The sequence below is a fragment of the Podarcis melisellensis genome, assembly GCF_964234715.1.
Source record: "Podarcis melisellensis genome assembly, chromosome: 2".
In the NCBI taxonomy this organism is placed as follows: Eukaryota; Metazoa; Chordata; class Lepidosauria; order Squamata; family Lacertidae; genus Podarcis; species Podarcis melisellensis.
Window position 1 is genome coordinate 89,812,149 of NC_138529.1, and position 26,999 is coordinate 89,839,147.

At 43.4% G+C, this 26,999-nt stretch overlaps 1 protein-coding gene across 1 annotated transcript in view; it reads right to left on the minus strand.

Moving 5' to 3' along the window:
- Positions 1-4,688: 4,688 nt before the first annotated feature.
- Positions 4,689-26,999, minus strand: part of ARL8B (ARF like GTPase 8B) — a 34,620-nt gene continuing 12,309 nt past the window's right edge. The window contains exons 2-7 of the mRNA XM_081903279.1: positions 12,997-13,077; positions 11,574-11,647; positions 10,259-10,352; positions 9,281-9,348; positions 8,977-9,047; positions 4,689-6,976 (exon numbers count right to left, since the gene is read on the minus strand). Of these exons, the coding sequence (XP_081759405.1) occupies positions 6,927-6,976; positions 8,977-9,047; positions 9,281-9,348; positions 10,259-10,352; positions 11,574-11,647; positions 12,997-13,077 (438 nt within the window). The 3' untranslated portion in view covers positions 4,689-6,926. The remainder of the gene's footprint in view (positions 6,977-8,976; positions 9,048-9,280; positions 9,349-10,258; positions 10,353-11,573; positions 11,648-12,996; positions 13,078-26,999) is intronic.

Genomic DNA, 26,999 nt, shown 5'->3' on the forward strand with positions numbered 1-26,999 from the left:
CTACTGCAAAAAAAGTTAAAATGGAAATGAAAGGATTTCTTAGCACAAAGTACAAGATAGATTTTAAAAATTAAGACGCTAATAAAATGGTAAAGGCTGCCAAGTATAGATGCATGTTGATAGTCTCGCGTGACTACTAGGTCACTGCACACATCGAAACCATTCCTCCTTAAAAAGACAGGAAAGTACCGCTAAGGCTACCTACACCTGTGGAACATGAGCTTTTATCTTCGCCCTACACCCCTGGGGGCGGGAGCAGTGACTGAATCAGGTTACTGCTTATGTCATTTAAATGCTTGTAAAGAGAGGGAACCAAGTGTGGCAATTCCAGAGTAAACCCTGCAATTTTGCGTCCGCATGGAGGAAATAATGTGACAGAATCTAGTGTAAGCAGCAATGCAAGCGCTGAACAAATGCAACCATCTGTGTAGAGCAGCAAAAAAGAGGCTCCGTAAGGTAAGATGTGCCAAGGGATGCTGTGAGGATGCAAGAAAGGTTTGCTTAAACTTTTCAAAAAGGATTTTTAAGTTCAGTGTTTTATTTTGCTTTCGGGAGACCTCCTTTTGTGAGATACCCACTACTCCACTTGTGTGTAGCAGTAACTCACCACAGCAATACCATTTCACTTTGTAATTAGGTGACGCATTTCATGTATCAGACAAAGCAGAATCTGACCATGAAAGCTTACAAACCATCACATTTTTAAAGTCTTTTAAGGTACCAAACCATTTTTTTTAACCACATGGATAAGATTTCAAACTGCTTCTACATGGACAAAAGCACCCTTCTCTGTAGATATATCAGATACAAAATTTGACTATGGCTGTGATCCTAACCATGTCTACTCAGAAGTACGTACCATGGTAAGTGGGGTTAGATTACAGTCGTAGTGGGTAATATCGCAACTGATCAATAAACATACCCTTCATTGTAAAACAAATTTCCGAAGTATAAGACTTAGGTCTAAGCCCTACCTATAGGATCACTTTTCAACTTTAGTGTTCACCCATAGCAAGCAAAAGCTACAGGAAATGCACAAATAATATAAGGTTTTACACAGCCCGTTTGCCATTTAGCTCTACCCTATCCTTCCCTGAGTTGCTTTCTAAAGGTTAATGTGCTATTACCTACACTGTGGGGGTTATGAGTCATTGAGCAGCAGGCACCAACCTTACAAGGATTCTCTTTGTCTCTCTCACTGTTTGAACGTATTGAAAATGAAGCATACTATGGTGGAACATAAATCACACTGATGGATCAAACCATTTTCTTGCAACATAGGGCTTGTCTGCATTTGAGCATTCTTTCACTATTAATTAGACCAGAGTAGTTCACACCCAACACATATTTGATTTTGTATATGAGAGCAACCTCAGACCAGCATGCCAGTAGGCTTCTCTTTTTGCCTGTCCCAGCCTTCAACCTTGTTGATTCTGTTATGCCAGATGCTGCAAGCAGAACTTATTTAAAAAAAATAAAAATCTCTGCCTCCAAAATGTGCAAAACCAGAGCGAGGCAGTTGTAAATTTGCTTGTTTGCTGTTCTGGTTTTGTACAAATCTGAGGAATCTAAACCTTTTATATCTAATTATCTTAAAGCCCCTGACTCACCCTTACACCCTTAAAGCAACTATAAATTCGCAGCACAGTTAAAAGAAAATTTTAATGTAGATTGCTTGTGCAGTTTTTATTTTTATTTTGTGCAAATCTCAAGGATCAAAGGGGGGCAATTATTCCATTCAGGAGCACACCAGATGTATCTACAAGCGCAGCTGAAGAAGAAATTGAAGCATTCAAGAAGTAGCAGAGATGGAAAGGAGAGTAGCAGTGACAACCGATCCACCCACTAGAAACACCAAAGCAAATTTGGAAATTTGGAACACTTTTGAGTCCCGAAGCTAGTTGGTAGCCAGTGCAGTCATGCCAGAATTTCTGTTATGTATTGACAGCCCTGCCCTGGTCAACAATCTGGTTGCTGAATTCTACACCAGCTGCAGCTTAGCTATGGATCCTTGTTTTTAATATTTTTTGTTGTTTAGTCATTTAGTCATGTCCGACTCTTCATGACCCCATGGACCATAGCACGCAATATTTTTAGACTTCAGCTATTATAGCAGTAATTGTTTAATTTAAATTTCAGAAGAGGTTTTTTTTTTTTGATGAAGCAGTTTGTTTTTTTTCTGAAGCAAGGAAGTTGGAAGGCTACAACAGGAGTCATTCTCTATGTGCTAGTTTTCTTTCAATAATCCTTCTAAAGGATATTGCATAAGTGAAATATACTCAGAGTCTCAACTCAGTACATAACAAGAAGGCATCTAAATAGGCGTGAAATCTTATGTTTACAAAAGGCTAAGCAGATTGGCGGAGAAATGCCAGCATCTGCTGCTGCCAAAATTCATATATAAACCATCATTGTTCCACAAATGACTCGATTTTCTCTTTTCTCACAATTTGAAGCCAGTTTTCACATTTATATGTAGCTTAAGGTAAAGGGTATATGCAGCTTAATTGGCCTTTAAAAAAACCAAAAACCATGGAGATTTAGGGAAGTTGGGCAGGGGGGGATACAGACAGATAAAAATGTGTTTGTTTACAAGCACTAGACGCAATCATTCCAAAAGCAGTTTGTGGTTTCTTGAAATGCCAGTCAGGAAGACGGTTTTACTGCCTCTCCATCTACCATCCCTAATTTAATTATCTTGTGAGAGCTAAAAAAAAAGGGGGGGAGTCATAACGCATCACATGCCACTTTCCCCCTTTATTGGCCCTGTATCTTTTTCTCCACCACACCCTCACTGCGCAGAATCAATTTGACAGCCATCAGCATAGTAGAGGCATAAGGAACCTATGTTGGAATCTTGTTGGGCCCCAGTTAGCATAGCCCATGCTCAGGGGTGGGGTGGGGATTCTAGTCCAGACATTTGAAGGGGCCCAGACAGGTTCCCCATCCCTTATACAATGCTTAAAGACCTGTGCTTCCGCAAGCTGCTACACGCCACACAGGGCCTGTTGTTCCACCTTCATTGCTATTTCAAACACACTACTGCAGGCATAGGCAAACACCGGCCCTCCAGATGTTTGGGACTACAATTTCCTCATTACAGTGGTACCTCAGGTTACATATGCTTCAGGTTACAGACTCCGCTAACCCAGAAATATTACCTCGGGTTAAGTACTTTGCTTCAGGATGAGAACAGAAATCGTGCTCCGGCAGCACGGCAGCAGCAGGAGGCCCTATTAGCTAAAGTGGTGCTTCAGGTTAAGAACAGTTTCAGGAACGAATTAAGTACTTAACCTGAGGTACCACTGTACTTCAAAACAGTTCTCACATTGAGCTAGGAACTTTATCACTCTTTGCCCAGTGTAATTTTACAACTTTCAACAAACGCTGAAGATGCACCTTTTAACTCTGGCCTTTGCACCAGAGGTGTGTGTTTTTAGTAACCAATTTGCAAGTGTTTTTAATTTTCAATTGTGGCAACCCGCCCTTGGACCTGCCACTGAAAGAGAATTAGCAACTTTACTGCTAATAATCATACCACCAATAATCCAATTCTTGCAGTGGTTGCAGAATTTTAGCAGGGATATTAACCTTTAACAACTCATTGTCTCCCATCATGCAGTCATCTTTTCTGTTGTGCTTGCCTCATCCAAGATCCCAGAAAGTTTCATCTTTTCCCATGCCCTTGAGGAACATTTAGCTCCATAGCCCAGGCAGCAAAGGTATTTGTACCTTTTCCCCCACCCAAAAGTTCAGGTATACCTGAATAAAACATCACCAGGAATAATTGTTCTTTAGCCTAATTAGAAGCAAAGCACATACTGAAGATACTGTGGTGTGGGCATCTCTGCATTTTTCCTAGGCCAGCTGTGTTCTAATCTATATTAAGCAAGGGTTGTGGACCCCATTTGCTGCCTGTTCCAAACAGCATGGCCAATGGGTCTAGGAATTATGGCAGTTTTCATCCAAGAAGCACTGTAGGTCCACAGGTTCCTGAACACAGTTTTAAGGCATAGCTAATGGTAAAAGGGATCCTTGACCATTAGGTCCAGTCGTGACCGACTCTGGGGTTGCGGCGCTCATCTTGCTTTATTGGCCAAGGGAGCTGGCGTACAACTTCCGGGTTATGTGTCCAGCATGACTAAGCCACTTCTGGCGAACCAGAGCAGCGCACGGAAACGCCATTTACCTTCCCGCCAGAGCAGTACCTATTTATCTACTTGCACTTTGATGTGCTTTCAAACTGTTGGCAGGAGCAGGGACCAAGCAATGGGAGCTCACCCTGTCGCGGAGATTCGAACCGTTGACCTTCCGATTGGCAAGCCCTAGGCTCTGTGGTTTAACCCACAGCGCCACCCATGTCCCAAGGCATAGCTAGGTAAAGTACATTTTGTAAAAAGAAAAAGGGGGTGTATTAGGGAAATGGTACAGGAATACAAACTTCTACATTATGAACAGGAAGGACACCTGCATGAGGCTGGATTGGATATTTCACACACTAGGTTTTGAGGCTTCACTCACTGTGGAGAATGCAGTCGACCACAGCCTCAAGGACTTGGAACATATGCAAGTTTCCATAAGCACAGGAACAGTGAGAATCTCTAATGCCCGAGTAAGAATACAGGCTTACTCCAGCTCTATTTCGGTCACATTGACACTTTTAAGGTCCAATTACATACATGCCAGCATAACCCTGAAAACATAAGTTTATTGGTTAAAGCTAAACAGCAGTAAAACAAAATGCCATCCACCTAAATAAAAAAATTCACATATTTACAAAGTTTGGTAAATGTATAAGTTCTTCACATGCCGAGATTAATGCACAGATTAAAAAGTTGATAGTGGTTTTTGATGTCGAAATGCTGAAAGCTGTGAAGTATGCACAAAAAAAGAACCCACACTGAATTCAGCAACAGGCCAGTTTCTTTAACAGTAATTTGATTCTCAGAAGAAGGAAGAAAAGTTGACACATTCTAGTTCAGCTTCCTTATTTTTAGGCACAAGCAGAGTTTCTCTAGTTAAGTGTAGCAGTCTGTAGTCAACTACAATAGCAAGTGATTGACCTCGTCTCTACAGCACCAACAATACAGGATTTATAGAAGCATATATGAAGTTAAAAATGCAAAAAAGCTCAATTTGCTAATGGAAGCAATAGCTGTGTCTGTGCAACAGTGCAGCAAGTTTGTATGGGAACAGTAAGGCCATGGCAGTATAAAGCAAAACTGGCTGTTGTGGGGCACATTTGTGTGTTAAGTCAACTTGGTCCAATTGCTGTTGCAAAGCTGCTGTAACTTTTTAATGAGTCTTCATACATTCTGCCTGTAACGCACACATATTTGGCTATTGCGGCTAATGTATGATCCCATGTTACTTTTCCCCCAGACCACCGGATAGCACTGTGGAGTCTTTTACAAACTCCATGTGATACTGTAAAGGCATGGCCTGTGGCCTTTTGGCATAGAGCCTTTGAAAGTAAGTAACACAGGAATGCCAGTAGAAGACGAGAAGAGTTTTGCCATACATGCAGATTAGCAAAGGCATACTATACCATGGCTGATCGCAGTACTTGGGGGGTTCCAGTATGAAATATCTGTCCTTTGAGAAACCATTTTGTCCTTGAAAGACATATTATGAACGTGCCCTTAAATGTACCAAACCTGTGTTAACATGGACTCTGAAAAGTGCAACATCCAAGTACATGCAGGTGCTGCTTTAAAAAAAACAAACGAAACAATTGGGGCAACACAAGCAGGTGTACCATATATTTGTATGCATACAGTGGGCTACATCGACATTGTATGAAGAAAACCAGCCTTAACAAGTCTGTCCCTTTAAATATTGACATTGCCAAGAAGGTAAAGCTACAAAAGTAGTGTTACAGTTTGATTCATACACCTCTATGCTGTGTAGAAGCTAGCCAAGATACAGGATCAGTTCATTGATTCTCTTGTGCTTCAAGACACCATTCAACATTTCTTAGCCTGTGGACTTTTACACATGATTACACACCGAGAAAGCAGGCAAATCTAGAGTTGTCACAATAGCCTAGGCATTTCCTAGCACCAAGTGCAACTGTGCTCAATTATTCCATTAAGAGGACAAGCCAGATAACGATACGATTATTTTGTGCTGGGAGTCTGACACCATTAGGGTGCCATGCAGACTTTCCAAAGCATTTCGAGGAACAAGGTGTGATTGTTCCGTCTCATCCGAGGTTCCCAGGTTTGTTTGACTTGCTTGTGTGTTTAAACACTTGAAAGCTCTATTTCAAAAGTACTCTATTCCCCTTAAGAATTTCAGCATATAAAGTCATTAGCAATGACCTGCACAGATACAAAAGTTGACAATTGGACATTTCATTCATTAGAATGAAGGAAGTTTTGAGAAACTCAAAGTAATTTAGTGATTTAATAGCTAGTGCCTGGCACTTTCCATTGCAAACCATTTTACAATACATATCACATGCATCGGAGAGAAAAAAGTTAGTATCCCATTTAAACAGTGTTTGAAAAGCTTTATAAGCACAATAAAGTGGTGCTAGAATCCTTGTGCTGCCCTGTGTCAGCATCTTCAACGAGCCACTAAATATAAGAATTAAATAAATTTGTTGACAATCAAATATAAAAACCTGGCTCAGGAAGACCAGAGCAGAAACACACTGATTTAATGATAGCCTTTGAGAGGGGAGAAGCACCCACTGCCACTGCTTAGATGAACTAAGAAAAAACATTTGCACGACTCATGACAACTCTAGCCAATTTTTATGACAGAAGTAGGAATATAAGTCTTCAGCAGTGCACATGGAGGCATGAACTGTGAAAAAAGGCAATTCCTTGGATACAGGAGGACTATCCTGAATAACATTTCATCATGGAAGGAGCAGACAAATCAGACTATGGCCAACTGGGGGTGTTATCGGTGATATTTCAGCTTCTTCTGGACTTTGAATGCTGAATAAGCCACTGAAGTGTGATATCTAGAAGAAAAAGAAACAGTTGTCATTTATCTTAGATATTCTACTTCTTGCAGTTGAACATCCAATCTAAAAAGGAGATTACACTTATCTAAACATATACATATATATATATATATATTCAAAAGGGTTAGACTAGGGTCTACATGTAAGTAATAATTTCCTTTTTCAGATTTGGGTGTGGGGAGGCCATAGGAAAATAGCAGGCAGGTGCTCCATTAATGATCCATTTACAGAAATACCTCATAGGGCTGCCAAGCTCCAGGACCCAGGCATCTTGGCAAAAGTTTTTTGGATAGGTTTCGGGGCAAACTATTACTACCTGTTCTTTCAAAAAGTGCTAAATAATAGGCAGGCAGGCAACATTTGGCACCAAAGTCACATTAAGAAAGGGAAACCTAATTAGGACAGAGGTGGATACTTAAAAAATGAGCATGTACACTATGCTCTGCACAGCAATAAGTTTAGCTATATAAATGCTGTGTACATACACACACCTGTTAAGTCACACAATCATGAAGAACATTGTAGCCACAGTCTATGCTATATATTCAGTCAGTTATAGACCTATAAACAACAAACTAAATGAAATTCTACAAGGGCCAGTGCTTGGAATGAACTAGTTTGGTTTAATGAAGTCCACTGAATTAGTTCAAAAATCTCTGAACTACACCTGAAAGTTGCTCCCATAATCACCAGGCTGAATGTGAATTAATTTTTTTGGAAGTGCAGCTTTGAACTGATTCTAGTTCATCTTCAAGTTCCTTTTCTTACACGTGCTTCTTGACTCTTTCTTTGGGCCTTTAAGCTTGAAGATCATAATTGTTGGGGAAAGCTAGTCACATTGCTGTCAGTGTGTGCATATTTTGATGTTTTCTTCTTAAATAACTTTTATACTTCAGCACACCAGCTTGTAGCATTCTGAATGTTGGAAAAAATGCCAAGGATAGTTTGGATGAACTTGAACGGACACAGAGTTTTGTAAAGTGATGAACATGAACTAGAATTAGTTCCTTTAAAAAATGAACTTTCCTAGTCCTGATTAGGACCATATAGTTTGCAGGAGGGACAGAAAGCTACTAGCCTAGTAACACATGGGAGACACAAACAAAATCAAGAGTTAATTTTAAAAACTAGAATCTAAAGGATGGCATATGTAATAAGCAGAGTATTAGGTCACACAAAATGCCAATTGTCAACTCCAAATCCTTTAGTGATGGCAAGTTGACTCTTAGGAGCATCAACACTTAGTTAAGAATACTGAACAGCTAGAAGTCCGGTTGCTTCAGTGTCCCTTCCAAAAGAAGAGGGGGTGGAGAGACCCGGAAAAGCCATTCCCTGAATGGAAGTCATCAGTCACAAAGCCACATCACTCTCCCCCGCCACCCTTTTACGGAGAGATAGCCTGCAAGTGGTTCAAAAATGTATCAAACAGGACTTACAAACTGAAACCAAGAACCACCCTCTGAAATGGACCTGAAGCTTCAAGAGAAGCAGGCTTTGGTATGGAGTTGGTCCAAATCTATCCAAAGCAAGCTGGCTTTACTAGACTATATTGCTTAACAGATCTCAGCCTTATTCACATTTTAAGTGAACTGTTTGTGATCAGTCTGTTTTTTCCATGTCTTTATATGTAGTTTTCCAATTACCCAGGTACTGCCATAGACCAATTCCACTGCTCTGAGCAGAAGAAAAGACAGAAGCATTTGCAGCACATTGTCGGGGTATTCAAGGAAAGACACCTTATAGAGATTAAACTCCGAGTTCCCATATTTTAGCTCAGAAGTGTGGCCTGCCAGTTTCACTTTTATGAAACCATATGTTTGGTCTATCTAGCCTCACAGTCAGTTAATTTCACAGTTCTGAATTTATAACAAATGCTAGTATATGTGTTGGCATGAACTGCTAAATGTCTGAAAGGATGCATGCAGTTTTGCAAGAACAGCCTTTATGAATCCAATTTGTGCACCCAGTGGAAGTTAGCACCTATGCATTTTAATTACCTATATTGTCCTTTTCTTTGCAGGAAATGGAGTAGCAGCAGATTTCTCTGTCTTGAATAGCAGCCAGGTTCCTGGAAGAGAAGCAGCACAGGAACACATTGGTGATAATCCCTAATTGTAATTAACAGGAATATTTCTAAGGTAACCCACTGGAAAGTCATCTTACCACTATTCCTAAGAATCACATTACAATATGAAACTAGTCTCTTAGAGTAGACAACACCCCTCTTACCATACCTAGTTTAATTTTGGACACAGCAAGTCAGCACAGAGCATCTTATCATATAATTGCTTAGTCACTTACATTTTTTCAATAAGTTGCTTCTCATCCAAAGCATTGGGAAGGTCTCTTTTGTTTCCAAGTACTAGAACCTGAAAAGAGAAGGTATTGTATTTATTTGTACCCCATCTTCTTGTGAAGGCAGCTTACATTCTGTTTAAAACAAGACACTTACTTGCCCAATTTCGTATAAACCAGAACATAGAGGGAATAAATCGGTAGTGTGAAAGAACTAAAGTTTCAGGTTAACCTAAAGAAGGGCTGGGGAACCTCTACTTTGTGAGCCTCAACAAGCTCAGGCTTTGTTTATCTATTTGTAGACGTATTTTGAATTCAAACCAAACCTATGAAGAGACTTCAAAGGGACCCCACACTCTGGCGCCACTAGTTGTCCCATCAGATGCAGCACAGAAACTGCATGCAGAGGCAGTAAAGGAGCAAGATGTGAGCACACCAAGCAAGAAGCAAAACCAGAGGGCTCGCTTCCATAGCACCCTAGTCAGATTTGCTAAGTTTAGGTATATAGTGGGCTTCTTCAATTAGCAGTGTTCGCTAACTAAAACGTTTTGAACACAGATTGTCAAAACCAACCCTCTTAACAAGTTATTTTTAAAACTTTTCACATTAACAGCTTCCACTCTGGGAAACATTTGAATAGTCTTCATGTTTTGGCTACATTGCTGTAGTGTATTAGTTCTATGGAAACTTCCAGATAAGGATTAATACAAGAGGGATGGAGCTCCCAGAAAGGGCTGGGAGAGACTCCTGCCTAAACTCTGGAGAGCCACTGTCGGTCATTATAGATAACCAGGAGCTAGATGGACCAATGGTCTGATTCAGTAGAAGGTCAAAAGCATGCTTAAGAACATGGAACAGATGGAGCTGCAGAAGCTGAACACAAGTGGAGTTTGACTGATTTGTGCACAAGGTAGAATTCCTTTCAAAACAAGTTAAAACCTTAAAAGTTTGTATGGGACGACGGACCAGATGTTTACAACTTACAGGGATTCCTTGTAGCTGTGGTTTGTCTAATAGATTGTGCAGCTCATTTCTAGAGGCTTCTATTTTTTCACGATCCGCAGCATCCACCATATACCTGTTAAAGGAGTTCAGTAAGTGACCACCGGGTTTATACACTATAAAACATTTGTGCAAGGCAATCCTATCTAAGCCAAAGTAACTCTAGCAAAATTGCTAGAGGTTATAAAATAGCTCACCGGTAACGGGTCAGTGCTGAAGACATACGCAACCTGGTAAAGCCATAGATATTAACCTTAGCAGTAGCTGCTGCAGTAGACAACTAGGTAGATTAGAGACTCTGTGCTGCAGTGTGAACTAGATTGTGTTAGAGTATGATCTAATGTTTGCAGTTTGCTGGTATCATGCTGGGAATCCCTGTGAGGGATTAAAGAACAATCAAGTGGATTCACAGGAAGTAGATATGCAAGTCTTATTTGCTAGAGAGACTGATAACTCTTTTGGGATCAGAGCATTCACTCGACTAGACATTCTCCTCTGCACTGTATGTTAAGAACATGTTTTTCCCTTTTTTATATAAATTGTGGTTTCAATGTTTTACTTTTATGCATTGGATGTTGCCTTGGAAGTCCGGTTAAAAGGTTTTTGTTCAATTGCTTACAATAAATAGAAGAAGAAGAAGAGTTTGGTTTTGATATCCCACTTTATCACTACCCAAAGGAGTCTCAAAGCGGCTAACATCCTCCTTCCCCTTCCTCCCCCACAACAAACACTCTGTGAGGTGAGTGGGGCTGAGAGACTTCACAGAAGTGTGATTAGCCCAAGGTCAGCCAGCAGCTGCATGTAGAGGAGCGGAGACGCGAACCCGGTTCCCCAGATTACGAGTCTACCGCTCTTAACCACTACACCACACTGGTTCTCATATAAACTAATTGTCAAGCTTTCATTGACAAGCCATGGTATTGAGAAACTTCATTTTTAACAGCATCCACCATTTTTAGGGTATAGGATCCCAGGTTTTTGTAGAAGTACTGTGTACCTATACAACACAGTCTTTTTTTTAAAATGACATACTTTTGTAGTGCTCTGAAAAGCACTTTCAACTAATTGTAATACATAATAATAGCAATGCTACCAAGCAGTTAATGCATTTCCTTAGACAGTGAAATTTAACAGAGTTCAAATGGAAGAAAACCCAAGCTTGCACAGTTTGCAAGCACATAGCTAAACAGTTAAAGAGTAGAACTTAGCAGTAGAGTAACACACCTGAAGAACTACCGGTAGGTACAACACAACAAATGCAGCCACAACCAAGTAATCACAAGATGTATATACTTACACAATAGCATTTACTCCTCTGCAGTAGCGTTCCCACATACTTCGGAATCGTGGCTGTCCTCCTATATCCCAGATCTTTTTTAAGAGACAAAATGGAGAATTATGTCTGGAGGCTGAATACAAAATTGCAACGACTAAACTCAATGTTATACAAGTCATAAAGGAAGCTATGTGGACCAAAAAACTGAAAGCATTTTGTCAGCCAGGAGGAGCAACAAGCAGGTTTTCCACTAATATTGTTTTTACTGCAACATGAAATTTGTTATGGGAGATGCTTACATCTGTAGAACGAATGACCCAAGTAACACAAATAGAGGACTAATCCCTAATCACAGTTACAGTGACAAAACCTGATACAGGCAGCGACCTTTTTGAGTGTGTTCAAGTGATGCGCAACCACCGACGCAGGTTTGTTTTGGACCTGGAGGCAGAAGGGGGTGGGCTTATGCTGGCTCTATCAACGCATGGGACAACCAGGAACGCAACCCCCACGCAAATAGGGGGTTACCTGCATATGCAATCAACACTCCTCCTATGCAGCATGAACAGCAGCCGCCGGTTTCAATGCTCTTTCTCTTTGTGGGCAGTTTGAAAGAGGTACAGCAGAGCTCCAAACCTTGCCACTCTGCTTTCCACGAAAATGTCCACTGATATGCTGAAAAGCTGTCCCACCTGCCCGTGAACCCTTAAGCATGCATCTTGCAGGCCCCACCTTAAGGAACAACTGGATTGATGGGGGTTGTGCATTTTCCCATTAACACTTTCCCAATAATTGCATGTCAGGGCAGCCAGGTCCTGTTAAACACAAAGTAAGACTGCACACTTAATCCCTCAAGTTGCAGGAACCCATTGCCTGATTTCCTCTAACTACCCTAAAATGCATAAAATCCCCTCCAAAAAGAGCTATCCTTCAATACTAGATATGGGGAACCTATGGCCCTCTGTATGTTGCTGACCACCACTGGCCATAGTGGCTGAGGCTGATGGGAGCTGAGAGCCCTACACAATATCTGGAGGGCTGCAAGTGCTGCATCCCTGCTTTATAATGTAATAATGATAGCAGCATCTGGGGCGGGGGGCGTCAACCAAGCTTTGTGCCCTATGGCACAGTTGTGTCGGTAGCCTTTTAAAAGTTATCAATTACTTACAGCCAACTATAGGAAGCTAGGATTCATATAAAACAGTGTAAATAACCTTCAAGCTCGAAACAGCATCAAGTGTTGCACACCGTGACCCTCTATTACAAATTTTGAGCCCAGCAGACAATATTAATAGGATGATGGGTACGAGAAGCAGTCAGGGAATGAATGGGTGGTAGAAATGGAAAGGTTTTATGCCCCCCCCCAAGCTTGAACTGGTCTCCTTTCATCTGAGAAGTGGTTAGCAGGACAATGTATTTGCCTTCATAAGCTAGAAAAACATACCTTTATTGTAACATTACCCTTGGTAACTTTCCGCATGTTGAAGCCCACTGTAGGAATCATATCCTCACTGAACTGACCTGACTGAAGAGAGGAAAGAGCACAGTCATTAGTAGGGGGCCGGCAGAGGATCTCTCAGGCAGATTAATTAGCTGTGCTAAGCATGTGCCTACATGTTTTCCAACTGATGCAAGAATCATGGTTGAAGTGCCAGAGAAAATTAAATATGTAGGAGAGCTCTAACCAAGATTTCATGCTTCTTTCTAACATCCTTTTCAGAAGGAACAAGTTTGCAGTTGAGACAGTCAGTGAACAAAGATCACATGAGAGGCCATGAGCATCACCAACAGAGGGGAGGGAGGAAGGAAGGAATAAGTCAGCATACGCTGAATCACATACAATGACCCCAAAGGGCCTCCAGATTTATGAAGGTAGCATGGGAAGAGTTCTCAAGCTTCCTAGCACTACCTGCAAGTTAAGCATGCCACTCCCAAAAACAATTTGCCTGCAATCACATTAAGAAACTATTAGTCAAGTTGGACAGAATGTCTCATCTTTTTCAAGCGGGTTATCTACCAGAAAAACAGTACTCTCAACTCCTTGGTGTGACAGGATAGTATCTGGAAGAACCTGAACAACGTATGCACATCATGGGAAGCTATACTAGCATCAAATTGCATAATTTCTAAGTATTAAACTTGAAAGACTACTCTGGGATGTGTCTGAGCCTGAAGAATCTGGGGAATATTTTTTCAAGGTAAGGTTTACTGCGCTGCAGATGATTACTGCAGACCACGGCTGAGCAACAATGCTGGAGTAGGTTCAGATACCATGGGCTGTGTTTAATTCAACCCCAACACACACATAAAACTCAACTGCAAAAGATTACTTAGGCAAAGCCCAGTATATACAGTGGTACCTCAGGTTACATATGCTTCAGGTTACATACACTTCAGGTTACACACTCCGCTAAACCAGAAATAGTGCTTCAGGTTAAGAACTTTGCTTCAGGATGAGAACAGAAATCGTGCTCCGGCGGCACGGTGGCAGCAGGAGGCCCCATTAGCTAAAGTGGTGCTTCAGGTTAAGAACAGTTTCAGGTTAAGTACGGACCTCCGGAACGAATTAAGTACTTAACCTGAGGTACCACTGTATTATTCTCCCTTCAAGTTGCCTGCTCTTTTGAGACTAAAGAATACAAAGCAAGGTGTGATGGGACGATGAGCTGCTTGTGCGTAAAATGCAAGTCCCTCAGAGTTTGATCAGGTTTTCAAACCTCTGCCTGTGACGGAGCCCCTCCAGCATGGCTGCGTCAATCACTAGTAGAATCCGAAAGTGGCTGCTTTCGGAAACGTTTCCAACATAAAAGCTCCTTAACGGAAACACGTCGTCTGGCCTCTCGGCGTGACAGTTTCCGTCGAGGTGTGGGTGTCCCTATAGGAGGTCCTGAGACCTCCCCACTGGTTTCGCTTGAAGCGTCTCTGAGCCATCCCTCCGACTCACTTTCCCTTGGAGTTCTTGCTCGCCCTCTACTGGTTCCCTCTTCCGCTGCTACTGCTCTCTCAACCTCAGGGAGCCTTTGCACCTGCGGCGCTTTAGATGTCAGTTCCCTGACATCCACCTCCCCTCCAGGGCCCCCTTCACCCCCTCCCGTCTCCTCTCCTACTGGCGGTGAGGAGGTAAAACCCCTGAAAGAACCTCCCTCATCTTCCGACGTCGCGAACACTTCCTTCCACTTGTTGCTGTTCCTACTCTCTAGGTACTCTTCGTCATCAGAGTCCACTCCATCTTCCAACTCCGACTCCGCGAACCCTTCCATTTCCTCTTCCTCATCGGTGGTGCCGAAATACTCCCTCCTAAACCTTGCTATAGGCTGAGGTTTCCTCGGGAACCTTTGGTGGAACGTTTCTGTTAAAACCTCGTCATTGACTTCCTCTGCACTTACCCAGGTGTTTTCTGACTCCGGTTCCCCTTCCCACGCCACCAAATACTCCACCTGATTACCCTTCCACCTGGAATCGAGGATTTCCGCTACATGGTTGCGGCGTTCCCTCTCTTCCAAGGCTGGTCCCCTGACGTGCTCCCCTTCACGTCCCCCCCTGTATGGTGACAGTAACGACCTGTGGAACACTGGGTGCAATTTCATGTGGTTGGGTAATCGGAGTTTGAAAGCTACCGGGTTGACCTGCTGAATCACCTCAAAGGGTCCCAATCTTCTGGGCCTCAGTTTCTTACAACCCCCTTTGAACGGCAACCCTTGGGTTGACAACCACACTTGATCCCCCACCCTTATGGTTTCACCTTCCCTTCTGTTCTTGTCTGCCTGCTTCTTATATTGTGCCTTGGCCCTTTCTAAGTTGAGCTGGAGCTGCTGATGGATGGCTTCCATCTCTTCTACAAAATGTTCAGCCGCTGGAACGCTCCATCTCTCCCCTCCTTCCCCTGGAAATGCCCTGGGGTGACACCCGTAATTAGCCAAAAAGGGACTCATCCCTGTGGACACATTCTCCGCATTATTGTAGGCAAATTCTGCCAACGCCAACTTTTCGACCCAATCGTTCTCTCTGTCATTGACATAACACCTAAGATATTGTTGAAGAATGCCATTTGCCCTTTCCGCCTGCCCGTTGGTTTCTGGGTGCCGGGCAGTTGAAAAATTAACTTCCACGTGTAGCAAGCTCATGAGCTTCCTCCAGAACCTGGAAGTAAATTGTTTGCCTCGATCTGAGATCACCCTCGAGGGAGCCCCGTGCAACCTAAAGATATGTTCCACAAACAACTTCGCCGTTTCTTCCGCTGTGACTGCATGTGAGCATGCTACAAAATGGCACATCTTAGTTAACAGGTCTACTACTACCATGATGGCTGTTTTCCCCTTGGACCTTGGCAGATCCGTCATAAAATCTATTGATATCGCTTCCCAAGGCCTTTCTGGTGTGGGTAAAGGTTCTAATAACCCTGCCGGCGCCCTTCTTTCCCCTTTGGCTCGCTGACATTGGTCACACCCTCTTACATACTCCCTTACATCTTCCCTCACCTTAGGCCACCAAAATTCCCTGGTAACCAACCACATGGTTTTGTGTTGCCCAAAATGTCCCGCCGTGGGGCTATCATGCAACTGCTTGAGTACTCTCCCCCTCAATTCACCTTCGGGTATATACAGTGCCCCTTTGTAATACAATGCCCCATTTCTTTCCTCAAAACCTCCGGGGCTCTCGCCCTCCCCCCTGAGACCTCTGAGCTTATCCTGGGCATATTCATCATTTTCCGTTTCCTCCACCAGTTCCCGTTGCCCCACCAGCGCCGCCCCACACACCCAGCGGTCCTCCGGGATGACATGTCTCTCTTCGATCACCTCCTCCCCTTCCCAATATTCTGGTTTGCGTGAGAGCGCATCCGCCCTGACGTTTTCTGGGCCTGGCACATAACAAATCTCAAAGTTAAATTTGGAGAATTCCTGTGCCCATCTCACTTGTCGTTGGTTGAGCACTCGAGCTGTTCTCCAATACTCTAAATTTTTGTGGTCGGTGCACACTTGCACCTTGTGTTGTGCCCCAATTAATAAATGTCTCCACCTCCGGAATGCTTCGTGAATGGCAAGTAGTTCCCTGTCATACACCGTGTAATTCCTCTCGGACTTATTCAGTTTCCGCGAGAAGAATGCACACGGTCTCCACTCCGACGCACTCCTCCCCGGTTGAAGAAGGACCGCCCCTATAGCCCGGTCGGATGCATCTGTTTCCACTCTCATGGGTTTTTGTAAATCCACATGCAGAAGTTGTTCTTCCGAGGCGAAAGCCCTTTTCAGTTCTTCAAAGGCTCGATCCGCCTCCACCGTCCAAACAAATTTCTTCTTGCTGCTGAGGCAGTCGGTGATGGGCGCCGTCAAGTGGGCAAAGTTCTTGATGAACTTCCGATAAAAGTTCCCAAACCCCAAGAATCTTTGCACGTCCTTCTTGGTCTTCGGTGTCTTCCATTCCAGTACCGCTTGAACCTTGCCTGGATCCATGGCCAATCCCTTGTCTGACAAGCGGTACCCCAGGAATTCCACCTCCTTGGTATGAAACTGGCACTTCTCCAGTTTCACCCACAGCTGGTTGGCTTGCAGCCTGCCCAACACTTCTCGAACGTCCCTCACATGCTGTTCCTCATCTTCCGAATACACCAACACGTCGTCTAAAAAGGACACACAGTTCTTGTAGAGCAAAGGTCCCAGAACGTGGTTTATAAAAGCTTGAAAACAGGCGGAGCCCCCTTGTAGACCGAAGGGCATAACGAGGTATTCAAAGGCTCCCAAAGGGGTAAACATGGTGGTCTTCCATTCATCTCCCTTCCTTATGCGTATCAGATTGTACGCCCCCCGCAGGTCCAGTTTTGTAAAAATCTTTCCCTTCCTTACTCTGGTCAAAATGTCGTCAATTCGGGGCATAGGGAAAGCCAGGGGCTCTGACACTGCATTGAGGGCCCTGAAGTCACACACCAGTCTCGGTTTGTCTGTGTTCTTTTTGTCCACAAAGAACACTGGGCTGCCCCCCACCGCTCGGGACTCTCTGATGAAACCTCGCTTCAAGTTTTTGTCAATGAACTCCCTCAGCTCCTGCATCTCCCTGTCTGACATGGCGTACAGCTTGCCTACTGGGAGTTGGGCCCCTGGGAGTAGGTTGATTTGACAGTCAAAGGGTCTATGCGGTGGCAGTTTGTCTGCTTCCCTTTCGCTGAATACGTTGCTCAGATCTGCGTATTGCGGGGGCACCTTCCCTTTGCCCATCACTTCCATCCCCGCTAGGGTGACTCTGTCTCCTCCCGAGACCTTCCCCTCCTTGCAGTGTTCTAGGCAATGCGCTGACCCAAAGGAGACCACCCTCTGATGCCAGCCCACTAGCGGATCGTGTAGCGCCAGCCAGCTCATCCCCAAAATGATGGGCGCTCCTCCCAGGATGGCCACATTAAACGCTATCTGTTCGGTGTGCCTTGCCACTCTCATTATCATCGGGACAGTCTGTTGGCTAACTTCTCCCCCCAACAGCTCTCTGCCGTCAATCGTAGTCACCTGCAAGGGGTTACTTAAAGGGATGGTCTGTATCTGGTGCTCAGCTGCAAACTCCTTACTCATGAAATTACAGGAGCTGCCTGAATCCAAAAGCGCCTTGACCTTTAGTGGGTGTCCGTTTGGCAGTTCTAGTAACACCTCTATCACTAAAGCAGGTCTGGGAGGTTCTGGCATGGGCACTTTCATTGCTCTTTGGCCTGGCTGCTGTGCCCCGACGGTGGCAGCCAGGCGTTGGCTTTTACTTGCTCCTTGCTTTCCTCTTCCTTTCCCCCAACAGCTCCTGCCATCCCTTGCCATTCCTTTCTTTGTGGGCAGACTCTGGCAAAGTGCCCTGGCTGTTGGCAGAGATAACATCTCTTGGCGCTCTTTCCCTCCTTCTTCCGCCCTTCACTGGGATTTGAAACTGCGCGCGCCCGCGCTGTTCCAACTTCCATCGGCTCTGCCGGCGGGAAAGATGGCTCTGGAATGTCTGGAATGCGGAACTCCCTCCAACGGTCTCCTTTCCCTTCCCGCCTTTCCAAAGCCCTCGCCTCCTGGCGCGCTCCTATGGCCAGCGCAGATTTGGTTAATTGGTCCATAGACTCCGCCCTGGGCCCCCGGGAAAGCTCATCTTTGACGGTTGAAGAAAGCCCCTCTTCGAAAAGCATTTGGATGGGCTCCGCCGATAGGTCCCACCCCAATTTATGAATCAGCATAGTAAATTCAGTCCAGTACTCACGGACAGATCTGCTTCCTTGCTGGCAAGCCATTAACTGCCTTCGCACCACCCCCTGCTCAATATCGCTGGAAAACATCAGGTCCATGGCACGAAAAAACTTCCTCGTGTCCTTTAAGATCTCATTATTCGCTGCCATCAGGGGTCTAACCCAATCTTTCGCCCCGGATTCGAGATGGCCAATCACATACGCCACTCGCGATTCCTCGTCGGGGAAGTCATCAAACTGCAAGTTTAGAGCGTATTGCATCTCTGTTCTAAAGGCATGATAGTTCCTGGGATCCCCCCCGAATTTCTGCACCAATCCTGGTACCTTTCTGGCGAGCGGGGTGGTTTTCTCCTTTCCCTTTTCTGCATCCTGAGCCCTCCTCTCCTCAAGCCTCGCCGTTTGCAGCGCCAACTGGATCTCCAACGCTCTGTACCTTTCTTCCAGGCTTGGACCCCCTCCAGCTGCTCCTGCACCCCCGGTTCCGGCTGGGTTGCTCATGATGCTTCTCTCTGCACAAGCTGGCTTTCGGTGACTTTCGGATTGCTGTGATGGGACGATGAGCTGCTTGTGCGTAAAATGCAAGTCCCTCAGAGTTTGATCAGGTTTTCAAACCTCTGCCTGTGACGGAGCCCCTCCAGCATGGCTGCGTCAATCACTAGTAGAATCCGAAAGTGGCTGCTTTCGGAAACGTTTCCAACATAAAAGCTCCTTAACGGAAACACGTCGTCTGGCCTCTCGGCGTGACAGTTTCCGTCGAGGTGTGGGTGTCCCTATAGGAGGTCCTGAGACCTCCCCACTGGTTTCGCTTGAAGCGTCTCTGAGCCATCCCTCCGACTCACTTTCCCTTGGAGTTCTTGCTCGCCCTCTACTGGTTCCCTCTTCCGCTGCTACTGCTCTCTCAACCTCAGGGAGCCTTTGCACCTGCGGCGCTTCAGATGTCAGTTCCCTGACACAAGGCTATCACCAAGCTCTTTGGCCATGAGTCTGGTATAATATACAGGAAAGGCCTGATCCAGTCAGTGCATTTCAAGTCCAGTCTTGATGTTACACTTAACACATTATTTTGTAACATTGTGACTGGTATGATTAGCTGCCACTCATCACTTCAGTTGTAGATTGTATGTTCTATATAGACAGACGTATTTAAAAGCCATTCTACAGTGATGCAATGGGCCTTATCCCACATGAGACCTCGGTAGCACCACTAAAGCCATTTGTAAGTTTCTGCGCTTACCACTCAATGAACACTTGAAGTCCTGCACTGTGCTGTGTTAGAGCTTTCCCACCAATTTTATATTACTTACTGAAACACAGCTTGCTGTTTTTACAAACACATCAAAGTAGTGAAGATTATACTGTGATCACAATGCACTTAACATGTCCCTGTACCTTAAAAAAGCAAAGTAGATCCACACAAAGTTTGCATTGATTCAATCAATTTGCTGAACTACAAGCAAGTACTGTTTAATTGTTTTTAATTGATAAATGTTTTAACAACCCTCTGCTCTTGTGTGACAGGCTATGGATAAATACCTTGTTTTAATTCAATCCAAGTGACAACACTTGGAGAGAGACGCACATGGATTGTTTTCTTCAAGTGTATCTTAGTATACCATCGCTAGGAAAGGAGAACATCAGATCTACGAAACACAAAGATGCATTGCAGGTTTCTTCACTTTCAAAGCTAATATTATTAAGCACAACCACAGAAAAACAAATGTTAGGTAGGTGCCTGTTCTGCAGTCAAACCGCTCAGCTAGACACCTGCCACTCAACGCAGCACAAGTGAAACTGCATTGTACTAAACTATCACATGGGGGTGCAAATATCCAAGGTGAAAAGCAGAAGATAGACTTCAAGTGATCCATGTCACAAATGAACATGAGCACCACATGAAGATTACTGAGGGTCACCCTCAAGAACAGTGTGTGATGCTGCAAGGAGGACTACTGATGAAAATTATACTCCTCCCTATCATGCAAATGGAAGTATCTTCTGCTCACACTAGTGACCATTTGCTCAGCTGGCAGTATATTGTTGTATAAGCTTTAGCCAGGAGCTTTCACAAGAATATGTTATGTTATCTTCACTGTCAAGCTCTAAATTAGGGGTATGTATTGCCCTCCATATGTTGTAGACTACACTACAATTCTAATCCCTTACCATAGGTTCATGTTGTATGGAACTGTAGTCCACAACATCTGGAGGGCACAACATTGCCTACTCCTGCTCTAGAGTGTGTGTGTGTGTGTGTGTGTGTGTGTGTGTGTGAGAGAGAGAGAGAGAGAGAGAGAGAGAGAGAGAGAGAATATTACAGTGGTACCTCGGGTTACGAACTTAATTTATTCCGGAGGTCCATCCGTAACCCGAATCCGTTCTTAACCTAAGGTGCGCTTTCATTAATGGGGCCTCCCGCTGCCGGCGTGCAATTTCCATTCTCATCCTGGGGCAAAGTTTGTAACCCGAAGTACTACTTCCGGGTAAGTGCAGTTTGTAACCCGAAGTGTTTGTAACCCGAGGTACCAATGTATTTCTTTCCCGACTACAACCCACTTGGCAGTGCACTTGCAAAATGTGTTCAGCTCAGGTGACCCTTTAAAAAGGTGATCCGTTAACCAGAAACCTCCTGTACTGCAGGAGTGGAAATAGCTTAAAGTTGGCAGGCAAAGCAGTGAAGTCCAATGTGATCCTACTTCAACTTATATATAGAGTGTCGCCAAATAAAGCAATCCTACAGGTAAGAACTAATGCTAAGGCCTGGAAACAATTATAAGAACAGGACTGGCAAGAATTAAGATGCCTGAATTTTACACTTATCAGTCTCTATTCTGCCATGGAGGGGGGAAAACACTGGGCATTTCTTTCCATTCCCTATTCTACTTTGCTAGCTTCTCCTTTGAGTTCTTAGTTTACAGTGTTACCACTTCCTCAGTTTAACCAAATGAAATAAAAGTCAAAGTGGTCATGAGTCTGTAATCCTACTTGTGACTAGGGAATCACCTGACTGTTTAGAAGCAGGCAGCTAGAGACCTATAATCTCTGAGTTACTGGAAAATATACTCATGAACGTATTTTAAAACTGATGCTTCAAAGGAAGATTACAGCCAGGAAGTAACCTGAAACAACACTCATTAGATTTAGTGCTCCTTACACAGCTTTGTTATTTAGTATGATCCTATTTTATATGACCACTAAATTAAGGTTAAGTAAGGCTAAAGGTACACATGCTACTACAATGATTTTGTAAACCTTTTGTTCACCTACCAGTTAACTTACTACTGTGCATGCTGCAAAATATTATGCAGTAAAAATTATCTATGATACTAATTTTCTGAGTATTAAAATTGAGAATCCTACATTCTATAAGTTTACAGAATTATGGAACAGTCCTGAGTACAGAACACTAAACGCTTATTAAGAATGAGGTTAGCTCAAGTAAGTTTCCTATGACTGTATATAAAACCTCAGACTTAATAGTGATCCTTTGTTCTTTAGTCGTTTAGTTGTGTCCGACTCTTCGTGACCCCATGGACCAGAGCACGCCAGGCACTCCTGTCCTCCACTGCCTCCCGCAGTTTGGTCAGACTCATGCTGGTAGCTTCGAGAACACTGTCCAACCATCTCGTCCTCCATCGTCCCCTTCTCCTTGTGCCCTCCATCTTTCCCAACATCAGGGTCTTTTCCAGGGAGTCTTCTCTTCTCATGAGGTGGCCAAAGTATTGGAGCCTCAGCTTCACGATCTGTCCCTCCAGTGAGCACTCAGGGCTGATTTCCTTAAGAATGGAGAGGTTTGATCTTCTTGCAGTCCATGGGACTCTCAAGAGTCTCCTCCAGCACCATAATTCAAAAGCATCAATTCTTCGGCGATCAGCCTTCGTTATGGTCCAGCTCTCACTTCCATACATCACTACTGGGAAAACCATAGCTTTTACTATACGGACCTTTGTTGGCAAGGTGATGTCTCTACTTTTTAAGATGCTGTCTAGGTTTGTCATTGCTTTTCTCCCCAGAAGCAGGCGTCTTTTAATTTCGTGGCTGCTGTCACCATCTGCAGTGATCATGGAGCCCAAGAAAGTAAAATCTTTCACTGCCTACATTTCTTCGCCTTCTATTTGCCAGGAGGTGGTGGGATCAGTGGCCATGATCTTCGTTTTTTTGATGTTGAGCTTCAGACCATATTTTGCGCTCCCCTCTTTCACCCTCATTGAAAGGTTCTTTAATTCCTCCTCACTTTCTGCCATCAAGGTTGTGTCATCTGCATATTTGAGGTTGTTGATATTTCTTCCGGGGATCTTAATTCCGGCTTGGGATTCATCCAGCCCAGCCTTTCGCATGATGAATTCTGCATATAAGTTAAATAAGCAGGGAGACAATATACAGCCTTGTCGTACTCCTTTCCCAATTTTGAACCAATCAGTTGTTCCATATCCAGTTCTAACTGTAGCTTCTTGTCCCACATAGAGATTTCTCAGGAGACAGATGATCCAGCTCCTCCCAAATTCTACAGTAAAACAGATATGAGTCTATCAAGTTTAAATCAAAGATGGACAAGCCAAGTACTTCTATAGTTTAAGTTTAGTTTAACCAAGTTACAGGGAACCAGGCAGAGGGCCTTCTCAGTGGTGGCACCCACTCTGTGGAATGCCCTCCCACCAGATGTCAAAGAGAGCAACAACTACCAGACTTCTAGAAGACATCTGAAGGAAGCCCTGCTTAGGGAAGCTTTTAATGTTTGATGGGTTACTGTATTTTAATATTTTAATATTTATTTGGAAGCCGCCCAGAGTGGCTGAGGAAGTCCAGCCAGATGGGCGGGGTATAAATTATTTTATTTATTTATTATTACAGCATGAAATAACTTTTAGATCCATTGTATTTGTTAAAATGTGCAAAAGATGTTGAAATAATCAAAATTAATCTTGCATGTTATTAAATGCTGCCAGACTATGCATGTAAAGCACTGGAAACAGCCGACAGAGCAAAGTAGGAAAACAAGTTATACGAGCGTATCATGATGTCAAAGTTAGCAGGTTGCATAAGAGTAGCAGAGAAGAGAATCATCCTTATGCATCTAAAATGCCTCCATAAAATACTGTACTGTGATTATCTGTCAAAAAGCAGCAACAGGTGGGACATTACAGAGCATGAACGCCTCCATGAAAAAGGTGAGGCTCTATGCCCTCACTTCCAGCATCTCTTTCAAGTACTGAGGACGTACATATGGGAGGTGCCCTCATGTTCAGAAGGCTGCCCCATTGTTACCAAAGCACAGAAGACAGGCACCAAACCCTTCTTCCAAATAAACTCCATCAGAGCTGGTAAATGGTATAATAGATTGTCACCACCATTTAAAAACCAAGCAGAAAAGTCAGTGTTTAAGAGAACTTCCAGGCTATGCACCTTGTCCTTTAGGAGGGAGAGGGCAACCCAGGGCAGGCAAACATCTGACTAAGAAACCCAACGTTAGCAATTTAAACTCTACTGTCTTAACCTTGAACTTGCTTGAGCATGGATGTGGGCTGAATGAAGGCTAGCATCTTTTCAAAAACTGAGCCCACTGTTTCTGGATTTGATGAAAATGGAAGATGGGCAACATCAGCATAATAATGACATCACATGCTTAGCCATCTTTTCCCATAGTTGCATACAGGTGTTGCAAGCATATGATAAAACTTTGCAGCACCTCCGTCAGGTAGGGCAGAACCAATGCCAAGTAGTGCCCTCAGTTCCCATGTCTATCAAGTTATCCAAAAGGATTCGATGGCCTCACTATACCAAGCATCCCTCAGAGGTCCAGAAGAATGAATGGTTATAGTGCTTCTGTCCAATTCAGATGGAAGTTATTGACCAAGGCCACCACAGTAGGTCACTGCCCGAGGGTACATGATGCAGCCATTTTGCTGACGCTAAGTAAATTTCTGTTTGCAAAGTGCTCAGGTGGGAACTGCCTGGGAATGCAATGTATGACACCTTGCGTGCCACGATGCAAGCAAGGTGGGAGATAAATTTACTAAACAAAATATATTAACACAGGAATTATATTATTGGTTTGTCTAGAGCCAGTCGCCAAAATACAGTGCTACCTCAGGTTAAGTACTTCATTTGTTCTGGAGGTCCGTACTTAACCTGAAACTGTTCTTAATCTGAAGCACCACTTTAGCTAATGGAGCCTCCTACGGCTGCTGCCGCGCCGCCGGAGACCGATTTCTGTTCTCATCCTGAAGCAAAGTTCTTAACCTGAAGCACTATTTCTGGGTTAGCGGAGTCTGTAACCTGAAGCGTATGTAACCTGAGGTACCACTGTATTAGCTTCAGTATGTTCTGCAGAATCAAAGTTAGGATTGCTTTGAAAAGCAAGTCATCGCATCCTGCTTGCTAGACATCTTTCATTACCCAAGCAGTCTTTCAGCTATGATAGCCATTTAACAAGTAAATATAATCCTACAACACGTGTGGTGCTGTTTCTTTAATGCTCAGCTCTCTCCACAGCATCACCAAATCTGCATGCCAGACAACTTGCAGAAACATTAACATTTATTTAGCACAAGTTCAGCATACACTGACAGACCTACAATTTTAAGATTGTGAGAAATTTTAGTCTCTGAATCTTACATGAGAAATGCTTATTCTTTTCTCATATGCATGTACCTAATCGACCCAAGATTTGCAGTGCTTACAAGACATAATTGTACACCTCTACAGGTACCGTACTGCACCCTTCTTTCAGGGAGTTCCGGGTGGCAAAAGGTTTTCCTGTGAAGCGGCTCAAGCAAAGAGACAGACAACTTTCCCAAGACCACCAGGGGCTCAACAGAGATATTAACACTATTTATTTATAGAAGTACTTATATACAAAAATATAATAGCAGCATAAGCAACACATTGAATTGATAAACAGTGCAAAACAATCATAAAAATGACTGGCCGGTCAAAATAGATTCAAACAGCTGTGTTGGCCAGTCAGCATAAAAAGGTCTTCCAAGAGTTGTCACTACACTACAGAACCATAGTACCCCTACATAGATTATTCACTAAAACCATGCAAATGCATACCTAACTATCAGTCCATGTAAAGAATATGGTACTTGTCAGATCATAGTTTGCTGTGCTCAAACTGAAAGCAGTTAGTACACACATTTTGCTTAACCCTCAAGTTAGTTTAGGGTAGTCCGGGGAACCACCATCTAGAGCAGTGGTTCTCAACCTTGGGTCCCCAGATGTTTTTGGCCTACAACTCCCATGATCCCTAGCTTACAGGACCAGTGGTCAGGGATGATGGGAGTTGTAGGCCAAAAACATCTCGGGACCCAAGGTTGAGAAAGGCTGATCTAGAGCAATAATCCCTAGATAGATGTTGCACCTAAAATCTCATCCAGTAAAACAAAGTAAGTACAAGTTTCTGAAAGTTGCCCTATTGTTAGGCTACTGTGGTGTGTGTGTGTGTGTGTGTGTGTGTGTAAGTAAATACATATGTATGGTATTTATACACTGCTTAAACCTAAGCATTTCTAAGCAGTATGCATAAAAACAAACCATAGAGAATAACACAATAAAAATTGGACAAAACTGGACAAAAACCAAACACATGATCTAAACTTGGGAGGTAAAAAATCTTTTCAGAGCTCTAGAAACATACATCCATAGCTTCCCACTACATTTGGAACATTCCAGTTTTCCACATCGACTATTGCTAGTATCAGAACAAAGAGTGATGCTGTTGCAATATTAAATTATGCAATAACAAGCATGTAATGAAGTATCCAAAAGAGGAAATGTTGCTTTAATGAGTGACTTCCACTACTCTCAGAGCACCATATATAGCAGATTGCAACACCACCACACCCTAATCCCAAACAGTCCAGCAGTAATAGACTCCTGGCAGATGAATGTGGCCAAATAATCAGAGTTCGAAATTAGCAGGGCGCCAAACACATTTTGCCCCTAAAGATTCTCCATTTGTGAGCACCTCAAAAAGTCTAGGTGCCATTTTTTGCACCTAGCTAACACTCAAAGATTACTGAAATGTACGTGCTTTGAAGCCTCGAAGTATATGTTAAAGATAGACAATATGTTATGGAGTTTAACCATAAAGAGTAGAGTATTTTGAAAACTGAAGTATGGTACCAATATTTTTATTGTAAACACCAAATGAAACATGTATTAACAATTTCTGATAAAATGTGATATTAATAATATGTCTCTTATATGAATTGCATATTAGTTCATGCTTATAAAAATAATAAAAGTGTTGC